Consider the following 23,932-nt stretch of genomic DNA (forward strand, 5'->3'; position numbering starts at 1 on the left):
GAGAATGCAATTTCAGGGCTTTGTTGACAATCATTTTCTAGGATAAGAAATGCAAAGCTGTCAACTATTTTTTCATCCACATATTTTCTTTTCAGGCTCCCTTCCTGTTGCAGTAACAGAACAATTTCCCAGGGTTGCAAGTGGGAAATGCCACTCTTCCCTGTGCTGCTGCATATACTGCTATTGGCAGGAGGAGCACCTCCCCACACAACAAGGCGAAGATCTCCCCACACTCCCATCAATTACTGGCCCTGGCTGAAATAGCCTGAAGCCTTTCCAAAGCCCTGGAGACACTGCTGAAGAGCAGAGTTGCCAATAGTGTGTGTATGTGTGTTTCCCGGCATAGTTTCTAGTCAAACCAGTTCTGCAAGTTTTCATAGTGCTTCAAGCTATAACCTGGACAAGTCAAATGTTACCCCCCAAGAAGCATGACTAGCAGCCTAGAAAAAAGAAAAGAGGAACAGGCTGACAAAGAACAGGCCAACCCAGAAGGACAAGAGATGCAGTGCAGACAGGTGAGTTGTTCAATGAGTATATTCCCATCCACCTGGGCAACTGAATCGAGCAGCACCATCATGTTTTGTTTTTTTACCTTCTCCCTCCCAATCCCTTTCCTTGCGTCTCAGGTCCTCCCTCCCAATCCCTTTCCTTGCGTCTCAGGACTTTTTAGATCGTAAGCCTAAGGGCGGGGATGATCTAATCATTGATTCCTGTAAGCCACTCTGGGAGCCTTGTGACTAAAGAGCAGGATAAGAATGCTTTGAATAAATAATACATTTTGATGGGGCAATTGCAGGAACTATTGGATGACTTATTCATGCATTTACATGAGTTAGCCCTTTAAGAAAGTAAAAGAAAACAATGTAAAGCTACCTCTCATTCACAGCAGTGCCACACTATTCAAGTATTTTTTTTCTTTTTTAAGTTTTTCCTAAGGAGTGAAATTGACTAGGCCAGAAGCCGCTGGCCTTATCTAGTCTAGTGAATTTCACGACTCCCTTGCTTGTACCAGAGGAGTAGAAATGGCTGCAGTCAAGGCAAAAACAAACAGGGATTGTCCCACTCCTCATCTTTTCTGTTATTTGTGTATGGTTATCAAGTGATGCAGGATCACAGCAATTATCACAGTAGTGGTAAAGATGCTTCATATAAATAACTGCCTGCATACAGCCTTCTGACAATACGTTCTTTGTTTGTGTTCCGTAGTTGGGAAAAAAAATATTGCCTTCATCTAATGCCCTTTAAATATGACCTCCTAGATTGAGATACACTTATATTTAGTTTCATTGTTCATTTCATACATTCCGTGGTAAGAAAGAAGATGGTCTATTTATGAGGCATCTCAGTCAAATCACTTATTAACCATCTCAAAGGAGGGAGGGAGGGGGAGAGAGAAAGAGAGAGTGATTAAATGCCAGGTCTGGCATCAAGGATAGGCATGGTTGGATGCCTGCTGAGCCCCCCCCCCTCCCCAGTTCCTCTTCACTATTGCAACCTGCTTGTTCACCTGCCTCTTGCTCTGGCCCAGACAACACTGGAGGTGGTGAGCACCAGTAGATGCCGCAGCCAACCTCCCTGGCTCTCCACCTGTCAAGCAAGCAAGCGGTAGCAATGATGAGAGAGAGGATGAGGAGCAAGAGCCTCTGGGGACAATGGCGGTGAGAAGGCAGAGTCACTGAGGGAGGGGCCCATGGAGGGTGCCTGCCCAAGGGCCCTCAGAACCCTGGTGCTGATCCAGTCAAATGCCATCTTGTTTGCTCTTTCACCCCTCTTTCACCAAACTTAGCTAATTGCATTTGGTTGGCCAATGCACTTTCTGATTTATGTTCTTCTGTCGTTGTCCCTTCTTTCATCCTCACACATTGGCATTATCTTCTGGCATTTCTGGATGGAGATATTTAAATCCCCAAGGAACTTTAATCCTCGGCCTCCTTTTTAATTGCATGAAAACTTTTCTTTCTTTCAGGCTTGTAAAACGTAAGTTTCCTCCACAAAACCTTTTAAAAATATATATTTTTATTATTATTATTTTCCTTTTACCGAGCTATCCGGATAGAATCCCTTCCAGATAAAGTCAGTTCTTATCCATGAGTCATCCATTAGCCTTTCTGGATGCCCTGAAAAAGTCTGATGTGTCAAGTGGCACCAGAATACAAATGTCAAGCCAAACTGTCTAGAAGACATATGCTCTATCCCTTCATCTCTGTTTGGAAAGCTAACACTTTTATGCATTATAGCCTGAAGCTAGTTGTGAAGCACGGAGCAGATGAGGTATACTGAACACCAGCCATTTCCACAGGACCAACAGCAATAAACAGGGGCTTCATCATCTGTGATGGCCCGACAACATCCAGCAGATGACATCCAATGCAGAATTGAGTATCCTGCGCAAAATCCCATGAAAAAAGGGGAGTATGTGTCTGGACCCCAATGATTGTAGAGAGAGAGAAATTACTGAAATGGTGTTCGCAGTATCAGAATAGCTCCCACTTTGTTCTCATGGATCAAGTCCCTGGGGCATAATAGGTGCACAGGATTTATACTTGGAACCCAGATGGATGAGTTCAGACATTTGTGTGGAAACTGGACTTGCAGTTCAAAAAAATCAAACCAATTTGAAATTGTACAAATTCCAAATTGGCCTATGGCAGGAGTAGGCAACCTGGTCCCTTCCAAATGTTTTGGACTACAACTCCCATCAGCCTCAGCCAGCATGGCCAATGATCAGGAATTGATTATGGGAGTTATAGAACAACATATCTGAAGGGTGCCTGGTTGGGAAGGCTGGGTTAAGGTTTGTGGCAGCATAAAAGGGCTTATTTGAACACAAAGCTCTAAATGTTCACTGGGTTGGAGTGGGGAGGAATATATTTTGCAAGATTCAGGAAAAGGTAGGATTCAAAGTTCCCTGTGGATTGACTCCAATGGTGGCTTTGCCTTAGTGAAAAGCACTTCCCCTCGCACAAGTTAGGGCATCCAAATTTTGTTCAGAGGCCATCCAAGATACTTTGCTGCCTGAGGCAAAGATGGTGCCCCCTCCCATTCCATGTACAAAAGCCGACTGGACTGGCAGATAGACCTGTCTTCAACATTGATGATGGGTCAGTATTCTCTACTGCCCCTGAAGGCTGCAGGCTAACTTAAGGGGTGCAGAGCAGGCCGCATGGCCCACAGCTCTCTCCTCTAACACCTTTCTTCCGCCTGAGGTGACAGCTTCACTTTGCATAATGGACCGAATAAACAACGTTTATTATTTATCCTGCATTGAGCAGGGGGTTGGATTCGATGGCCTTGTAGGCCCCTTCCAACCCTACTATTCTATGATTCTATGATTCTATCTATAACAAAGGGCCAGCCCTGATTTTGTTGGCTCCTCCCACCCCTGCAGGCCTCAGTGCCATATCCTGTCTTTCCTCACACGGAGCTTTTATCCTGCAATTGAGATTGCTCCTTCACTGATGTTGGGGGCTCTTTACATGACACCGTGACCCTCCAGAGCGTCTCCTGCACTAAATGCCCTTTGTTCCATTTTTAAATAGAACGCAGATCATGAGCTATCAAATTCCCCCGTTGTGTTCTGCTTGAGTTCCCTCTGTGAAAAGAGGAAAAGCAGCAAGAAGAGGAGTGAGATCAATGAACAATAATGGAAGACTCAGATACAGGGAGGAGGAGGGGGAAAGAGGAGCGGGGAAAGGAACGGGGTGAAAAAGGGAGTCGTTGTGACCCTGCATTTAAAACGGAAGCAGAAAGCCCCATTTTAAATGCAGGATTTTAGGCTGCTGTAAAGATGCCCCCTGTCCTATTCAAGCCCCCCTGCCACCACTGCCCCAACAGTCAGAAGACGCTTTGGGGGGAATTTGGTAGTTAAATGGATAGGAGGCCTTGGCAAAAAACATGCCCCAACTTGCCTGAGCAAAAGTGCTTCCTGATAAGGCACAGCCAACATTGGATGCAGCCCTATGATCATAAGCGCCATTAAAAAAAAAAAACCTTTCTAGTTTAATTTATTTAAAAATCTCACTGGCCATTTTTCAGTTAAAAACTGCTCAAAGCAGTGTGCGATAAAAACATTACAAGACATCAATACAATTCATTAATGACATATACTTCAACAAAAAACCAGCAACAGCAGAAAACCATTTAAAACCGATTGAGCTGTCCACAACATACCCATTTTATCTATTTGTCTCCTCTCTCTCTCTCATACACACACACACATATACAGAAACATGCATACCATCTTTCCACTAAAAAGCAAGGTAGGTAACCAAATCACTTCCAAAGTAAAATTACATAAAAGCACAAAAGAGTAACTAATTATATACTAATCAAAAATACTCTCAATTAAAACATAGAAACATAATGCATCAAACAACTTCCTACCAATGCAATCCTACACAAGTCTACTCAGACATAAGTTCAAATACGTTCAATGGGATTTACTCCCAGGTAAGTGTGTCTAAGATTGTACCCTAAAGCCATTTATTAGCTGCCTCCTTCAAAGACAGCTGTGTAAACAAAATTGTTTGCACTTTTGTCTTGAGAAGAAAAGGGGAGAGGAGAAAAGCCACAAACTCAAGAAAAGGAGAGGGTGGAGGTCTCCACAGAGACTGTTCCAAAGCCTGAGCAGCACCACTACAGAAAAGGCCCTGCTTTTGTCACTAGTTTCTAAGGGAGCAATCCTATGTGGATCGACAGTCGCCTCCGACCCTAGGGGCGACAGCCTATCCAGTGCAGGGCGGGAGGAGTGGCAAGGAGCTGATCTCCTCCTTGCTCCCCCTGCCCTGCTTTCATGGCTAGACAGCTAATTTCTAGCTGCGGGACCTTGGAGCGCAGGAAGTGGTGGCCAGACGACACATAGGATGTGTCGCACCGGCATTTATGACCTCCCTGCCCCAGGAACACCCCATTTTTGCCCTTCCGCACTGCTCTTCCGAACACGGAGCACAGGGCCAATCCCTGCTGCCTACAAGGCGGCACAGGAGGGGGTAGGGGTCAGTTCTCCTGGAACTGACCTTGGAGTGCAGGCTCCGAGGTTGGTTCCTGGGAACTGATCTATCGTATGGCTGTCTAGCCACTGACTAGTGGCCATAGGATTGTGCCCTAAGAAAAATCCAGGGAGAGTCCCACGTAAAGCCTATTGCAGTGGTCCACCCTTCCCCAACCTGGCACATGCAAGATGTGTTTGATTACAGCTCCCAGCATTCCTCACCCAGCATGGCCACTGGGCATCAGGTTGGGGAAAGCTGCAATAGTCTATTGTGGATGTTTCCAGTGTATGAATGGTAGTGACAGATCTTCCTTCTGCACACAAAGGCTCCACTGGGACACCAACCAAAACCAGTGAAAAGTGCTTCTGATCATGGATGCCAGCTGAGCATCTAGGAGCAAAGGCTGAGCCAATCGCATCCTTAACTGCCAACCTAATTTGTTGTGGCAGGGGTGAGGAATCTGTGCCTCTCCCAATGTTGTTGGACTCCCAACTCCCATCAGACCCAGCCAGCATGACGAATGGTAATGGATGATGGGAGTTGTAGTCCAACAACATCTGGAAGGCCGCCGGTTCCCCACCCCTGCTTATAGGGAAGTGCAATGCCATCTAGAACAGGCTGAAAACTACCTCTAGAGTCAATGGCATGAGAAGCCACCAAGCCCTCGATCCTGTCTAGACTGCATTTCAGTTTGTTAGTCTTCTCTTCCAGCCCACTACTGCCCCTAAATCACCTTTCTAGAACATCAGACTCCTCACCTCAACTAGATGGAAATGGAGCACATTATCATCAGCATATTAATGACATCTCATCTTAAAACCCTGAAGACACCCACCTACAACTGGTATCATGTAAATCTCAATCAGTAGGGAAGAGAGCAAGAGGGAACCTTGTGGTACCTCAAAATAGCAATTGCTGTGGGGTGAAGCAAAGGACTCTCAGTACTTCCTTCTGAAGCCTCCCTGCACCTCCCCAGGTAAGAATGGAACTAACACAATGAGATCTCCCCAATTCCTAACCAGACAAGCATCCCAGAAGGGAGCCTGGACATGGGTGGTAACCTGGTGCCCTCCAGATACTTTTGACTGTAACTCCCATAATCCCTGACCATGCTGGCTCATGGTTTGGGAGTTGTGGTCCAAAACATCTGGAAGGCAGTAAGTTGCCTACCCCTGCAACAGACAATGGTGTCGAAAGACGGTTCAAGGACCAGGAGAATCATGCAGGTCAAGATTCCCAAAGACAGTTCCTGTACCTGGTTGAAAGTTAGATCAAAATGGATCCAGATAATCAATGTCATCCAGAAGGCTCTGGAACTGGACCACCACCATACACTCAAGTACCTTATCCAAGAAAGGAAACATGGAGACAAGCTGGTTGTTCGACAGATATCCAAAATATATCTTGGATTATATGGCTGGGATAGTTTCACCACTTCTCCCTCATTCCAAAGCAGTACCATCAATCAATTGACCTTTGCCCCACTTCACACCACTTCCTCCAGCCTAGGGTGGCCAGGTGCCCTACTTTACGGAGGACAATCTTCTGTTTGAAAGAGTCCTGTTTGAAGGGCTGTCCAGTCTCAGTCCAGCATAAAGATTTTTTTAAAAAACCCATCAAAAAGGAAGAGCTGAGCCTTGAAGTTGCCCATCCACAGTTCGCACCAGAACAGCAGACTGACCAAGGCACACAGGTCACCTGGTCACAGTCTTCCACACCATGGTGAGATGCCTTGTATTTCTTTTTAAATTATATTAATTATTTCCAAATTTGCATCTATGCATATAAATATAGCCTATGTAACATTTATGCAATTTTGCCATCTTTTTGGTGATGTATTTCCTCTTTTTTGGTAATGCCTGTGGCCGCCTTACCCACTCCCTACCTACATATACATGGCAAGAAAGAGAATTTATGCCAACCATTAAGTAGCCAGCGCAATCAGAAATAATGTCTTTGGTTTGACCTTGATTCCGCTTGGTGGGCCACAGATTGTAAAGGCCTGGACCAGGGGCCAAGTTGCCAACTTTTTTAATGCCCCCTCCTCCTGTGCCTTTATCAAATAGCTTGATTGGCAGACATTAGCAGATCGTCATGCTTATCCTCATGCCACTGAAAGCTTTATTGGCTGATTTTGGCTGATAAAGCTGCCTTCAAAACACAAGAGCAAAGCAGGCCAGGTTTTTGTTTGTTTTTCCTGGTCAGTTGGCAAGGTGGCCGGGCAGGGGGGAGGTTAGGATCAAGTCCCTGCTCATCAAGGACCTCTTTTTCTGGCTTTGAAATAGTCACTGTCACCCACCTATTTGTAAATACTGGAATATGAATGGCCTTCTTGGGTTTTGTGAGGATGAACAAATTACCATCTAAACCATCATGGGCAGCGGAACTCTGGTGATGACTAGTTACTGGTGAAATGTCCATCCCTGGTGAGGTATGCATAGAGGGAGGGCTGATGTATTGTATATAAGGGGATGCAACCTCTGGAGAGATCCCTGTGCATGAGAAGCATCCTAACTACTCTGGGGTGGAGGGCACATGCTGCACTTAAGCCAATTTTGTCCTGCATGGAGATGCAGAAGAAAGTTGAGTTTCTGCCTGTCACACAGTGGTTAAACAGGGGTGGGTAACATATGGCCCTCCAAATGCTTTGGCCTACAATCAAAAAGAACATAAGAAGCCCAGCATTCTGTTCACACAGTGGCCAACCGTGGGAAACCCAGAAGTAGGACATGAGTGCAACAGCACCCTCCCACCCATGGTTCCCAGCAACTGGTGTATATAGGCATACTGCCTCTGGTACTGGAGGTAGCACATAGCCATCAGGACTAGTAGCCACCGATAGCCTTCTCCTCCAGGAATTTGTCCAATCCTCTTTTCAAGCCATCCAAATTGGTGGCCATCACCACATCTTGTGGAAGTGAATTCCATAGTTTAACTATTTGCTGTGTGAAGAAGTGCTTCCTTTTTATCTCTCCTGAAGCTCCCAGAAATCAGCTTCATGAGATGACCCCGGGTTCTAGTATTCTAAGAGGAGGGTGTCCTGATCCGCTCTCTCCACACCATGCATAATCCTTCACCATTGGCTATGCTAGCTAGGGCTGGTGGAAGTTGTATGTCAAAGTATCTGGAGGGCCACCAGTTGCCCACCTCTAGCTTAAAGGCTCTCAACTACTGTCAGGGTGTGGGGAGGTGGCAACCCCATCTCGATGTGAAGCTGGCTTCTGGATATTTGCCAGCTTTCAATTCCACGCATACACACACCAGGATTTGTCAGCTCTTGGGCATTTGGGACCCACATTCTGAGAAAAGAAATCTCCAAGGGCTCCAATCATTCCCATGTGCAGGTGGCAAGAGAGAAAATTCAAAGCAGTGCTTAGGTAGCGGGTGCAAAGAGCATGCAAGCAAAGCCAAGTTGGCAGAAAGGGGTTAACATTTTTAAACAGCAGAACCAAGGACTTATCATAGATAAGGGTGCATTCTAGTGGCAAAAGCCGTGCAATGCAGGCATATTCGAGATTGTAGAGAGAACTAGAATCTAACTTGAGGCGGAAGAGGGGAGGGTTGCTACTTGTGGATCTCAAACAAAAATGACAGATTGCTTTCAGTCATCCCCCCCTCCCCGGGTTCCCAGCTTTTCTTTGTTTGAAGGTACTGACTGCTGTCCTTACAGGTTATATGCAGAAAGTAGGATTTCAGAATGCTCTTCCAGGGTTTGAGATCTCTATATACTGTATTTTATTCAAAGCTAGTTTTGAGTTTTAGGGTATTGCGAAGGCCTCTGCTAGACATGTACTTCCTAGCCATTTTCATCTACGGTCAGTCATTCACGAAGGGAGGAGAAGGCCGTTCTATAACATGCAAGAATATGTTCCACACATCTTCTCCTTGTTTGGAATTGTGGAGGAAAAACTTTTCCTTTCCAGATCTGGGATGTTTTTGAATCCTTTGCAAGGTGAGGTTTCAGAAGAGCACCAAGAAGGGTGGAAGAGGTAAGGATGCCTTTACAATCTGTGATGTGTGTGATTTACATGGCAAACATCATGTATGTAGCTAACTTTCTTGAGTTCTGATTAGACCTGACATGCTTTGGGGGGGGGGGAGTTGATGCTTTGGGTTTGTTGGTGCCATTTGTATTTGTGAGGTAAGAAGCTTTTGTTACCACACACATACACACGTGCACACTGTCATGGTGCACAGCCTTACTGAACAAAGCATGCATCTACAAATCCATGCAGATGCACACCCTGCACCAGTGATGTCATGTCACATGCAGACAGACGCCTGCCATGTTACAACCTGAAGACACAGTATATGCTAAAGGAGTTGTCAAACTAATCCAGCAAACAACTCCTTGGTCTAGAGCGCTACAGTGATACACCTCAACTGCAAATGTAGGGTTATAAATTGGTGCTGGGTTGATCGAATGCATATGAGTTGGACCCTGTGAACACTCTTTAGCAAGGAGCATACAGTGGTGGTAAGCTAGGTACAGCAAAGCTATCCTCTTGTACCTAGTGTTGCCAACTGACCCCCCAAAAACTGGTGCCTGGCTTGTTCCTGTGCTTCTTACTGGCTGCATCTTCATCTGAAGAAACCAACAGGCAAAGCTTACCACAGCATGGAGAGAAGCACAATCATCTGTCAGCAACTGTACAGTGAACTGAAGTTAAAAGGTACAGGAGCAGGGATCAGTTTTAAAAAAAACGTTGGCAACCCCACATGCCCTTCCATCCCTATGCATACATACTCACAATTCAGTGGGGCTTGCTCCCCAGGAAGCATGCACGTGATGATAACCCTTGGGCACCAAATAAAAACATGACACACCAGACCTCTTGAGTGTTTTGAAATATTCCCTGCAGTTTGAAGGGAAAAGAAACACGATTCCTTCTTGTGTCCAGGATAAAGAAGGCAATTGGATGCCCTTGGGGGGGGGGGTGTCCGCGCGCGCGCACACCCCTGCTAACAATAATGTTGCTGATCCTTGCCAAGGCTTTGGAAGCCTAGAAGTCAGAAGCTGCGCACACACTCACAGCCCACCCCCCACCCGCATTTGGAGTGTGCACTGATCTTGCCCTGGTTACTGGCACCCATTCAGGCTGAGGTGTCATTGGGATCTCAGATTGCAGCGAGGGGCTGGCAGGCAGCCAGGGGCAGTCTATTTAAAAGACATGCCTGCTCGGCGCAATTCAGTCTCTTTAGAAACTTCTCCAGGGGGAAAGTGTTGGGAGATCTACAAAGTGGAATTCTTCTCTCTCTCTCTCTCTCTCTCTCTTTCCCCCCTTTCCTCCTTCGCTCTCTTTCTACTGCCGACTTTGTAAAAAAAAAAAAAAATCCTCTAACTTTACAGCAAAACCTCTTTGTTGTTCTTCACCCAATCTAGAAAGAGAAGGGATATATATATATATATATAATAACAGCAGACAGTCCCAAGCGAAATCTCTTCTCGACAAAAGCCCAGCTCTACCTGCTTTAGAGCTACTCTAGACTTTTTGTTGTTGTTGTTGTTGTTGTTTTAATTTGCTGCAGATAATATCAGGACAGTAAAAAAGAAGCCTGTTGCCTTCTTTGCTTCCTCCTTCTCAGCCTCTTGCAGAGGCTGCTTTTTTAGTGAGGCGTGTGGATTATTTTGCACCTCTTTGTGCAGCCTCACCAAAGCTACTCCTGCTCTTTTTTTTTTTTAACCCTTTTCCCAGCAACTCCCCCCCCCCCAGTCTCCAACCTGTTGCATCTGTAGTTCTTGCTACTGCCATTGCCTGCAGATTTTGACAGCCTGGTTTAATTTTGTTTTGTTTTCACACACTATTTTGCGGTGGAAAAGCTCTTTTGGAATCTAAGGAAGGAGATACTTTTTTTTTTCTCTTAAAGATATTTTCTTCCCTCAGAAAGACGATCAATACTGCATTGGTTGCCTGCGACGACATTGCTGCGAGTGCCTTGAAGATGCTCCTGACGCAGGTTTTGCTCTTGTCCCTGTGCCTGGGGCTTTCGCATGCCTTGGGTTCCTTTGTGCACTGTGAATCTTGCGACGAGAAAGCCCTTTCCATGTGCCCCCCCAGCCCTGCGGGCTGCGAGCTGGTGAAGGAGCCCGGCTGTGGATGCTGCATGACGTGCGCCCTGGCTGAAGGACAGTCGTGCGGGGTGTACACAGAGCGGTGCGCTCAAGGCTTGCGCTGCCTGCCGCGCCAAGGCGAGGAGAAGCCCTTGCATGCCCTGCTCCACGGCAGAGGGGTCTGCCTCAACGAGAAGAGCTACAGGGAGCAAGCCAGGAATGGTGAGTCCTGCCTGGGCCTTGGTGGGGGTTCAAGGCGGTATCTCTCTATGTTGCTCCGCTCTCTTCCTTCCACGTATCCCCATATATTGGCTGCTATGCTCTAAGCGCCCTCTGAACAACCTTAGTTCCTTGAGGCACCACCTATCCCATCAGGCCACCTTTCCGATCCTATTACGCCTGGGTCATCATCCCTCGTTTGCATCTCCCTTGCCTTCTTCAATCACACACACAAACACACACACCACCCATGCCTGATAAACCTGTGCGACCTCCACACTGTCCCATTGTTCATGCTTTCCTTCAGTGCAGTTTCCTTTAACTTTCACCTGCAGCTACATTTCCCTTTCCCACCTCAGCCTCGGGCCACTGTCTTCCTTATCTTCCACTGCATAACCTTTGCCCACCCTTATTACACCCCTTGTTTCTCACTCAGATGAGTTTTCTTCACCACCTGTTGCATCTCAGCCATCGTTTCTCACTTGGGGCTTTACTGCACCCTCTTGACTGTGCCACTTTTCTCGGTCCAGGCATTTTCCCCTTTGCTCAGTGGTGCCAATAGAGCAGGACATGGGGGCAGAGGTCCAGGGCCCCACATGGCAGAATGACCAGGAGGGTCCCCAAATGCAGCAGGGCTGGCTTACTACTTTTTGAAGTAATGTGCCATCTGAGTAGGGGAGGGAGGAACAAGATCATTAAGTCCAGATTCTACAATTAGTAACTGCACTATTGTCTTTGGTACTTGCCACCTAGATTTTGCACCCTCCCAAACTTTCCCTTCCATTATATTGTCAGGTTTAGTATCAGACTTTCTCCTTTGGCCTTTATCATCCTACCTTTAAGCTTTGCATCTCTGTGGTAAAAGCAAATACCCCATTGAGTCCAATTCAGTCCAACTTTCCATACCTGTGTATGCAGCCCTGTCCCATCCTCCTCAGAATGGATTTTCCCTATGATGCATTTGGAGGTCATTGTTGCCTAAGTCACTCTGGCAGAGAAATGAGCAGGTGGAATAAAGTAATGCATTTTAAAAAGACATTTTTGAAAACAAAACCTTGATAAGCACTTGTAGGGGTGGGCGGAAAACAAATCCTGACCCAATGTTTCCTATCCTGTATTCCATTTGGATGATTTCTTCTTCTTTTCTCCATACCTGGATGCAAAGGAGAGCCTCACACTTCTCTCCCCAAAAGCCAGTGTTTCTCATCCTTCCCCTTCTACAAAAACAAGCATCTGCTTTTTGCCAGACTGCCTGTTGCATCCACACAGGGAAGATTTGCAGCTACAGTTTCTTCTTCCCAACACCCCATAAATCTTGCTGCTTTTATGATTCCCCACCCCTCCTCCTCCTCCTGCTGCTGTTACTTGAAGGCATTGGCTTGGTTTAGGTGTCATCTCAACTGGCAGAGTGAAAGTTTCTTTAAGTAAAGAACAAATTTGCAAAAGGTCAGGTGCTGCTTTTGGAGGAGGCTAAAGGCAAAGACTTTGGCTGGATCATTCCATAAGGTGGAACTGCTCTGTTACATGAGGGGGAGGGGGCGGGGGGAGATTTGACTTGATTTCGACTTGATTTCCTGCCTTGGAACCCAGCAAACTTAAACTGTGTAACAATCCGCTCACACTAAAACTATGTGAAAGATCCTTATTGCACATCATCTACAGTACTTACATATCTGTGTGTGTCTGTCTGTGTTTGGTCAGTAATATGGAGAACAGAGTTAAATGCAAATACAGCAGCCTGCAAAGCAATGCACTCATCTGCAGCATTTGGAGTTGCAACAGTGCCACTTACAGACAGATGAGACCAGCAACAGTTTGACTTTTTGATTTGGTCTGAAGATGCCTGTGCGTTTTCCCTTCCCACCCCCTTCTCCCCCCTCCCCCCGCTCTCACGCTTCCAGCTGTTGAGCAGGTGCTCCAAAATGGTCTATATCAGGAATAGCCAACTTCTGAACTTCTCATCAGCAGTAGTGTTACATGCAAAACCCAAGGAGTGATGAAGTGAAAAGCGGAATCTCTCTCTCTCTCTCATGCATACAGCCCTTGAACCAATTTTCATTGGGGATTGAACCTGGGACCTTCTACATGCAAAGCAGGTGGTCTACCACTGAGTCACAGTTCCCCAGTTGGCCATGAACCTATTATGGGGTTGCATGAGGCTTGTAAGTTACTAGGTTGCCAACCTTTAGTGTACAACACCGTCTGAGGACTTCAGGATCAGAAAGTGGATCCCTCTTAAAAATAGACTTCCCTTCGTTGTTTGCCTTACTAAAATGATTGAGAACTGTTGGCACAACTAGCCCATATCTTCACTCTAGGATGAAATTGTCAGATACCTGTGGCTATCAGGTGTCTGTTTGACATTTCAAATGTTGCCATAGCATTTTAATGGGGCTGTAATATTCTAGAGAGCCCTTCAGAATTTGCTTTCCGCCACCGTTTCCCCCCCCCCAAGTCTTTGCAAATGAATTTCGAGAAGCCCCGTTTTGCTCCTCCATTAAAATTTAATCCAGTCTTGTTCAAAGTGGTCCCTGAAAATAATACCAAAGTCACCTTTCCCCAGAGACAGAAATTTGTTGGGAACAGATGAATGACTTGGGTATAACTTTATGCCTGCAAGACTTTAAAATAAAATCAGGAATTTCCGAGGGCAAGGCATAGGGAAAATAAAAGCTCTTGGCACCAGAACAGTAGAGTGTGAGAACGGAGAAGTATATTTTCATAGGCATGTTTCTAAGCAACTGGTGAAGGGGAAAAAATGAAGTTCGACTTGAACTTGAAGGCTTGTGCCAGGTTGGCCAGAAATCCAAGGAGTGAGTGCTCAGGAAGCCAGTCCCGGCTGTGGTCTCTCAATGACCAAAACTGGCCCAGAGCTGGAAACTGAAGAGAGGCGAAAAAGTCAGGCCTATATATAATAAATTAATGGTGTATTCCTCTTTGCTGAGGAAAGTTGATTTTGAAGCCGGCATTCCCACCATCCCTCTCCTGTGCTTCCTACAATGGATGGGCTGCAATAGTCTGGGGTTGGCAAGAAACTGCATGTTTGGAGCAGAGGCTGATCACTATGCCTCAGTTTGTCTGTGGCCCAGGGATAAAGGCACATGACTGCCACTCAGATAGAAGGAGACATTTGCCAAGGCCAGGAAAAAGAACACTAGGAGCCTCTGTTCTTTCTAACTAGCTATTACATTTCTAATTGGCTATTACATGGCTATCCCACATGTGTGGGATGTGAGAGTAAGTGCCCATATCTGGTCCGGGGGGCTTCAGCCTCCCACGCCAAAGAAGCCTTGGCCCCTACATCACTGGTGGGGGACGTGTCTCCCTCCAAATGTTGTTAGGCTGCAACTCCCATCACCCTTAGCCAGCATGGCCAATGGGGAGGGATGATGGGAGTCGTAGTCCAACAACATCTGGAGGGTCATCATTTCCCCTTCTCTGCCCTGCACCTTAGTTTCCCATGTAGAAGTGCATGCTTAACTTCTGCCTACCGCCAGAGAGAAGCCCTTCCTGCCCACCCCTAGTTTTTACTATGATGCCTTGACTTTTTCAACCATTTCCCACATACCTTTCTCACATTCTGTTCATTTCTGTTATTTGCCCATGCGCCTATAGTAGGACCCCAGCCCAATCGGTGAGCTTTCTTCTTGCCATCATCTGGATACAGCCAACCTTTTTGGAAGCAAGAGGAGAATATGGTGCTTCCCCTCTAGAACTGAACCACATTGGAATGCAAGTGTGTGTGTGTATTCACATGATTGAATGCTTCTCCGTGGATGCTGTTTCTCGAACCCTTCCTGCATGCAGGAAATGAGCCGATCAAGAGGAAGACTGAGCAAGAATCCTTCTCCCCGATATGGCGGCTTTTCATGGGTTTGGGAGTTTTCGAGATGGGGGAACATTCAGTCATTTGAATCTCTGCCTGCATCTTGAAGTGGTACAGTTCCAGAAGAGTTTCCCCATGTGATTCTACTGACTATGTTGCTAGTGTCAGACACCATCCCACACCCTTGCAACCTTCCTTGTGCAGGGAAGGTTTTCTTAGTAATATGTGGTTGCTGCAGAAGCAACCCCTAGCGGCCACATGCAGCAACAGTAGCTGCGCTGTAGAAACTTTGCCTGAAGGAATTGTGTGTGTGTGTGTGTATATGTGTGTGTGTGTGTGTGTGTGTATGTGTATATCTGTGTGTGTGTGTGTGTGTGTGTGATGTAATAATAGTAACATCAAGGTGACTTTCTCAGGAGCCACAAAAGGCTAGAAACATTTCTGTTTTTATTTTTAATTAAAGGTGAGGTTTTAGGAAATAGATGCCAGTAAACATCCTTCATGATCACCAGGAAAATATGTCACCTGGGGTGAACAGACAACTGGACACTTGCACAGCTAGCTTGGAGAACTACAACCAATCAAAATGGACTCATTTTTCAGAAAGAGGCCAATTAATGCACCTACCAAAATGGAAGAGATATTATTTATTATTTCTGCCAGCAGCACGCAGATATTCTTGGACTAAAACAGTTGTCCTACAAATGAGAAGATGAGTTGATCATGGTTCTAGCTGGGATTCTAAGCTTTGGCCGTGCTGCTTTCTTGAGAAAAAGTGATGCAACTGAGAAGAAATGAAAGGGTATTATTTTATGATAGTGGTTCTGGATTTTTTTTATTTTTAAAACATTTGCTTTTTCTGCTTTGGCGTCTTGCCTCGCCACATCATACCAGCGCTTCTCCATCACATCTTCTGAGGAGAGGAAATAAATAGCCCAATCCTATGCATGTTTCTCAAAAGTAAGAGCCAGCATGGGCTACTTTTGCACATGACATTGCATTTTTTGGAATTATGGTCACAGACCAGCCACTGAAAATACAAAGCATGAAATCAAGCTCACAAATACAAATACAAGCTGCAGGTGCAGAATTGCACATGACGTTGTTAACATGCTGGTGCACGTTAAGAGGGGGAGGGCCCATGCTTCCATTGGGCAACACATGCTATGCCTGTAAAAGGTCCCTGGTTTGGTTCTATGCATTTCTACCCAAGAAGGAGTTCAGGTTAGGGTGGCAAGATGCGAATGAGGAGATAATGCTCCTGCACCTTTAAGAGGACATTTATCCAGCATTTGTCATGCCAAGCTGCACCTGCTGAAATTCTCTCTTCTACACCAGGGGTGGGCAGAAGGTAAATCTCCAGGTGTTTTGGACTGCAGCTCCCAGAAGCCCTTGCCAGCAGGGCCAATGGTCAGGAATGCTGGGAGTTGAAGTCCAAAACATCTGGAAATTTCTTTTCTGCCGAACCTGGTTCTATACAACTATTACAGACAAGGGAGCTTTGTCCTCTTTTGCAACTTGCCAAACTATTTCAGGCGGCACAGTAGAAAAGACTTCTCTTTGTATTCTTGGAAGCTGCCTGCTGCCCATCAGGGTAGCTGGGCCAATGGTCTGAGTCAACACACGCACACCTTTCAAAACACCTTGCATGGCAGGAAGCAGACATTAAGTGAGGGTTCCCTGCCGCATGTCTAGATCTTTAATGACATGCATTTGTTGCCTGGGGAATTACTAGGTAAGTGCACGCAGGATTGCACAGGGATGGCCCTACCATGGGGCAGAATGAGGCGGATGCTTCAGGCAGCAGATGCTAGGAAATGGGAAAGGGTGACAGTGTGTTAGAGGACAGTGTGGTGTGTGTGCTACACAGCCTGCACTATGCCCCCTAAGCAAGCCCGATGACCTTAGGTGCAATGGAGGAGGACACTGTCCCATCACAACTGTTGAAGTAAAAGTCAACCGCCAGTCCAGTCTGCTTTTGTATGCGCAATGTGGGAGGGAGGACAGCATTTTGCCCTCTGCCTCAGGCAGCAAAATGTCTTGGGCCAGCCCTGGGATTGCAGCAGTTGCAGACAAATGTAGGGTTTCTTACTCAGACCTCAAATTTCCATTTGCAGAAGAAGCAAGTTCCTAGAAACTAACTGTTGCCCCAAAGTTCTCTCCTCCTCCCTCCCATTATGCCCCCTATTTTTTTTTTTCTTGCCAAAAAATGGAGAATGAATCACTGGTAGACTTCCTTGTGAGACCACGAGCCAACAATAACTGTTGCTAGGAAGGAGGGAGTCTTGGAGCTAGCATGATAATAGTAACAACAACAACAACAACAGTTTTTGCTGCCTCAGCTTTCACAAGCAAGGGGAGAAGCAGTGACTTGAGCTTACGTTTCCTCCAGCTAGTAGTAGATTTAATGTTTTGCCATTCCTTTGACATAGTTCCCCTCACACTCTCCGCTCAAATGAATTTAACATGGGGCTGGGTAGAACAGACACACAACAGCTGCAATAGAGTGTCTGGGATATAAAGGGGGGCAGGTGCAAAGTTAGAAAGGGAGGATGGGGGCTCTGGGTGAACGGGGGTTAGGCAGGGTGAGGGTTGGGTCAAGGGTCATGGGAGCAGCAAGCTGTGTGCCTTCTACAGTTGCTAGGATGTGCTGTTCATCCAAGGCATAACTGGCAACCCTCGATGAACTGTTCTCTTTCTCTCTCGCCGCATGAAGCCAAGACAACTTCAAAATCCTCGAGACGTTAAAGCTAAGGCTAGTAGCAACAGGCCTGTGGCTCCCTCAGAAACTGGAAAAACTCCATTCTTCATTCATATATATATATATATATATATATATATATATATATATATATTCTAAGATAGGGGAGTGGGGAAAGAGGCATTTAATCCATCAGGCCCAAGTGCCAAAGCTGAGTTTCTCTTATTTTGTGGAAAGACAGTGGGGGCTCCTGAGGGAAAAGGTAGCACCTGGTTTTTGGAGAAGGAATGGATTTAAGGTATTGACCAGAGACAAATACAAAATAAAAAGGTCAGCTTAAAGAAAAGAGGGGTGAATGAGAGAAACATCGAAAGTTGATGTGTATCAAGTTAAGGATATTTGTCCATCAAGCCCAGTACTGCCTGCTCTAACTGGCAGTGTCTCTCCATATAAGCCCAGACTTTCCCATTGCTGGGCTGATATGGGTTGGATTTTGATACTTAGGCTGTATTCTAACCAGTGCCAGTTCCAGAATTTTCAAGGCCATTGGTCAAGACACCCTCAGCTGGCCCCCTCCCTCAGTGAGTCTGCCTTCCCACCACCATTACCACCAGCAGCTGTTGTTCCTCATCCTCTTTCTCATCATTGCTACTGCTTGTTGGCTTGACAGGCAGAGAGCCAGTGAGCAAGTAGGTTGCTCACTCCTCCTTCTCAGGACTACCATTGTTTGGGCCAGAATAAGAGGCAGCTGAACAAGCAGGTTGCAGTAGTGAAGAAGAGGAGCAACTCTAGGGGGCACTTGCCAGTGGGCCCCTGCTGGAGTGCAGGCCCTCAGCAGGTGCCTAGCCATGCCTACCCTTGACACCATCTCTGACTCTAACATTACACTGCTGAGTGGGCATTGAAGGCAGGATAGGTGTGCCAGAGGACAGGTGTGCTCCTCCTCCCCTCCATATGTCTATTATGTATAGGCCAGAGTAGGTCCTGCTTATGTATAATGTTCAATACAATGAAGTTGGCTGGTGTGTGCGTGCGTGCGTGTGTGTGTTGATTGCTGCTCCCCATTGTTTCTGAGCATGACTGAGAATGTTATGAGAAGCCCACTTCTCACGTAGATGTGCGTCAGTCGATCCCTCATGGCTTGTTTGCTCAACACTTTTCCTTTTCCATCATGCTGCTGCTCCCCTGTGCATGCAATGTGAATGTGCATTGGGGTGGGCAGAGTGGCAGGCACCACCCCCACTACTGCATGCATTCATTGAATGCATCAGTAGGGCCCCCTCACACATGCAGCTCTATGTAGGAGGTCCCTGTTCAGGCATTCAATGCAAGTGTGCAGATTGGGAGTAGAGGAAGGGCTGTGGCTCTGTGGTAGAGCACCTGCTCTGCATGCAGAAGATCCCAAGTTCGATCCCTGGCATCTCCAGGTAGGGCTGGGAAAACACTCTGCCTCAAACCTGGGGCAGCTGCTGCCCATCAGTGTGGACAATACTGGGCTAGATGGACCAAGGGTCTGACTCAGCAGAAGGCAGCTTCCTATGTTCCTCTGCCAATGTGTGTTCATGGAATGTAAGGAGGAACATGGGAAGTTGCAGTGCGCCGAGTCAGACCAATGGTCCATCTTGTTCAGTATTGTCTACTCTACACTGACTGGCAGTGGCTTTCCGAGATCTCTGGCAGCAGGAGTCTCCCCAGAGATTTTTCCCCACCCAACCTGAAGATGCTGGGGATTGAACCTGGGACCTTCTGCATGTGCTTGACCACCGATGTACAGCTTTAAAGGAGCACCAGCAAATGTCTGAGAAGGGGTTGTGACTCATGGCTGAACATGTGAACTGACTCCATTGACAAGCAAGCACTGTGGTTCAGGCAGATCAGTTCTGTTAGTAGTGTTTAATCTATGCTGGTTCATTCACACACTCATGTCATCGCTTGATGCTGCAGTCGTCAACTGATACATTTTCAGAAAGGGATACAAGGGGGATCTGGGAAATTACAAGCTGGTTAGCTTAATGTCTGTTCCGGGTAAATTGGTTGAAGGCATTATTAAAGATAGAATTAGTAAGAACATAGAAGGACAAGCCCTGCTGAAAAAGAATCAACATGGCTTCCACAAAGGTAAGTCCTGTCTCACTAACCTTTTAGCGTTCTTTGCAAGTGTCAATAAACATGTAGACAGGAGTGGTTCGGCAGACATTGTTTACTTGGACTTCCAAAAGGCTGTTGACCAAAGACTCCTGAGCAAATTTAGCAGTCATGGAATCAGAGGACAGGTCCTCTTATGGATCAGTAACTGGTTAAAGAACAGAATGCAGAGAGTAGGAATAAGTGGTAAATTCTCCCAATGGAGGAAAGTAAATAGTAGGGTCCTACAGGGATCTGTATTAGGACCAATGCTTTTCAACCTGTTCATAAAGTGGTCAAGTTTGCTGAAGACACCAAATTATTTAGGGTGGTAAAACAAAAAGGGATTGTGGAGAGCTCCAGAAGGATCTCTCCAAACTGGGAGAATGGGCATCTAAATAGCAAATGCAGTTCAATGTAAGCAAATGTAAAGTGATGCATGTTGGGGCAAATAAAAAACCAACTTCAAGTATAACCTGATGGGATCTGAGCTTGCGGTGACCAACCAGGAAAGAGATCTTGGGGTTGTGGTGGACAGCTCAGTGAAGATGTCTACCCAGTGTGCGGCCACTGTAAAAAAGGCAAATTCCATGTTAGGCATAATTAGAAAAGGAATTGAGAATAAAACTGCCAATATCATACTGCCCTTATACAAATCTACACACCAAGTGCGACCACACTTGCAATACTGTGTACAGTTCTGGTCACCACACCTAAAAAAAGAGATATTGTAGAGCTGGAAAAGTGCAGAAAAGGGCAACTAAATGATCAAGGGGCTGGAGCATCTCCCTTATGAGAAAAGATTACAACAGCTAGGATTGTTTCACTTGGAAAGAAGAGGGTAAGGGGAGACATAATAGAGGTCTACAAAATTATGCATGGTGTGGAGAATGTGGATAGGGAGACATTTGTCTCCCTCTCTCAAAAAACTAGAACCTGGGGTCATCCTATGAAGCTGATTGGTGGGACATTCAGGACAGATAACAACGCATAGTTAAACTATGGAATTCGCTACCACAGTATGTGGTGATGACCACCAATTTGGATGGCTTTCAAAGGGGCTGGACAAGTTCCTGGAGGAAAAGGCTACCTGGGACCCAGCTTCCACTGGGATCGAACTCAGGTCGTGGGGAGAGTTTCGGTTGCAATACTGCTACCTACCACTCTGCGCCACATGAGGCTCTACTAGTATTGATGGCTATGTGCTACCTCCAGTACCAGAGGCAATGAGCCTATGTATACTAGTTGCTGGGGAACATGGGTGGGAGGGTGCTGTGGTGCTCATGTCCTGCTTGTAGGTTCCTGGTCAAGTGTGAACAGATTGTTGGACTAGATGGACCCTTGGTCTGATCCAGCATTGCTGTTCTTATGTTCTTCAACATGTGTGTGTGTGTGTCTTTAATATCTGCATGAGAAATGTTGAATTCAGCAGGTATCGGTTTCCCCAGCATGCAGATGTAAGGACAGGGAAAGCTGCACCTTGTGAACTTCAGCTTGTTGTGCAGCTATTAGACACAGCAGCTCTGAATTGCGGGGGGGGGGTGTTAACAACCCTAAAGCTCCAGCCTATTCTTGTCCCCTTGACCCAGCATGGAATCATATAAAACAGCCCTCCTGAACCTGGTGCCCTGCAGATGGATTGGACTTTGGCTCCCATCATCCCCAGCCAGCATACCTGGATGGGGTTGGTGGGAGTTGTAGTCAACCGATCCGGAAAGCACCAGGTTGGGGAAGGCTGATCAGTTGGAATGAGTTCAGAGAAGGGAGGAGGATGCGGGGACCAGAAACCAAGTCCTATGAGGAAAGATTGAAGGAACTGGGTATGTTTAGCCTTGAGAAGAGAAGAGTGAGGGGATATGATAACATTCTTCAAGTACCTAAAGGTTGTCACACAGAAGAGGACCACAACTTGTTCTTTATCATCATTTGGGACATGAAATTACAGGCTTAAGTGATGGGAAGGCAGATTTTGGTTGAACATCAGGAAAACCTTCCTAATGGACAGAGCACTCAGACAATGGAACCAACTGCCTAGGGCAGTGGTGGGCTCTCCATTGCTGGAGGTATTCCAGCAGAGACGGGGCAGCCATCTGTCAGGGAAGCTTTAAACTGGATTCCTGCACTGAGCAGGGGGTTGGACTCAATGGCCTAAATGGACCCTTCCAACTCTCTAATTTTAGACCTTCTTCTCTGAGACAAACATCATCGTCTGGAGACAAACATTATCATCTGCTAATGTCTGCACACCATGTTGCTGTTAAAGGAGCATAAAGGCTGAAAAGATGACAGCCCTAGCTCTTGGATGGCACTTCATGCTGTATGCATGTGCCTTTCTTTCACATACCCAGTGCTGTGCCACCTAAGCACCTGGATTGCAGACTTTTCAACCAGCCACTGTAGCTCTGCCTTTAGCAATGTGATGTGCAGGCATAAGTGGCTGATGATGATTGCCTCCTTCATCCTGTAAAACAGTGGGTCAAGCTAGATTTGTTATTTCCTGGTCAGTTGACAACCATACTAGAGACAACCCAAGGATCTGTCTTCCTGAATCACCAGAGCTCGCATGCCTGCCAGTTGGAGGTCACCCTGCCCCCTTCAACCTGTGGGTCAAGTCATCCACCACCGCCCTACCATACCACCCTGCCAGTTCACATTTCCAAGACTGATAGTTGCTCACGTTATGGCAGTTCAGCTCCTTCACATGTGGCTAGGTATCACCATCTTGCAAGCCCAGCTGGCCAGTATCTGAGAACAGGGTGCATCACACATGTCCAGTGTTAGAGCCAATAATGAAACTCTGGACTAAATGGCTGCCAACTTGCAGCACCAATTATCTCTCAGAATAAACACTGGGTTTTCATTATAAATGTTTAGGTATTTGTTATGTGCAGAGCCAGGGACATTGTTCATCTGATTTGATCCATTGCATTGGTTTGATACAATATAGGACGAGCATTCCCAGAGAATATTTCTTGGCTCCAGCCATGGGTTGCTTAGCACATACACAGGGAAGTTAACCTTACTCTTGATCAGGAGTGGGGAACTTGTGGCCCTTCAGATGTTCCTCAACTGTAACTCCCATCATCCTCACCATGGGGTATGCTGGTTGGGGCTGTTGGGAGTTGCAGTCCAACAACATCTTCAGGACCACACATTCACCACCCCTGCTCTCTGAAACAGAATTCAGAAGGATGAGAACCTTTTCTCTCAAGTCACCACCCCAGGATTCTGGCAGCAGGATCCTGACCATATTTAGTTTACTTAGACATAGGCCCCATTGATGCCTGCTCTACATATGTGGTAAAACAGGGGTGGGGAACATAAGAACCTAATTTAGCCTAAATCAGACCATAGGTCCATCTAGCCTGATGTTGTCGACACTGACTGGCAGCAGCCCTCCAGGGTTTCTGGCAGAATTCTTTGCTAGCCCTACATGGAGATGTCGGGGATCGAACCTAGGACCTTCTGCATGCAAAGCAGGTGCTCTACCACTGAGCCATGGCCCCTTCAAGATTTTGTGGTTCTCCAGCTGTTACTGGACTCCAAGCACATCAGCCCCTGATGGCAATGATAATAGAGAACACTGTCTTAAGTAGAGCTGTGCACAAATGGCCTCTTGAAATTCTCCACCTTACTTGTGGGCAGAGAAATTTGGGAGATAATTTCACTGAATTTCTCCAGGGGGAGGATAAATTCTCCATAGTTTCTCCCAGGTAGGGCTCCCCATTGGCAGGGCTTGTAGCACAGCTTTTTCTTTTTCCTAAGGGGTTGGGGGGGGGGGTTGTGCTGCAACAGCATCAACTGTCTTGGCAGGCTGGCCCCCAGTTTGCATCCACCACAATGCAGGTGGGGGCAGTGTTGTGTCTGGCTCCAGGGATGAGGTGGAGCTAGTGCTCTGCCAAAATCTGTCCTCCAATTTCCTGAAAGTTTTCTCCCCAATGAAGTTTTCTCCCCAATGAAAGAGGCTTCCATTGTTCTGCCTCTTCAGGATGTTTTATAATTTATTTTTGTGGTGGTTT

The 23,932-nt window shown here is 46.5% G+C and overlaps 1 protein-coding gene across 2 annotated transcripts in view; it reads left to right on the forward strand.

Annotated features, from left to right (window-relative positions):
• The first annotated feature begins 376 nt into the window (after positions 1-376).
• Positions 377-23,932, forward strand: part of IGFBP5 (insulin like growth factor binding protein 5) — a 65,840-nt gene continuing 42,284 nt past the window's right edge. Inside the window, exons 1-2 of one of the 2 annotated variants that reach the window (XM_084806416.1) lie at positions 377-515; positions 10,877-11,265. In XM_084806416.1, the coding sequence (XP_084662542.1) occupies positions 10,935-11,265 (331 nt within the window). In that variant the 5' untranslated portion in view covers positions 377-515; positions 10,877-10,934. Of the gene's footprint in view, positions 516-8,497; positions 8,981-10,876; positions 11,266-23,932 lie in introns of those variants that run through there. The other variant, XM_084806407.1, reaches the window with a different exon arrangement.

Source organism: Heloderma suspectum, chromosome 1 (assembly GCF_057233095.1).
Source record: "Heloderma suspectum isolate Gila_16-S chromosome 1, 16-S_ref, whole genome shotgun sequence".
Classification (NCBI taxonomy): Eukaryota; Metazoa; Chordata; class Lepidosauria; order Squamata; family Helodermatidae; genus Heloderma; species Heloderma suspectum.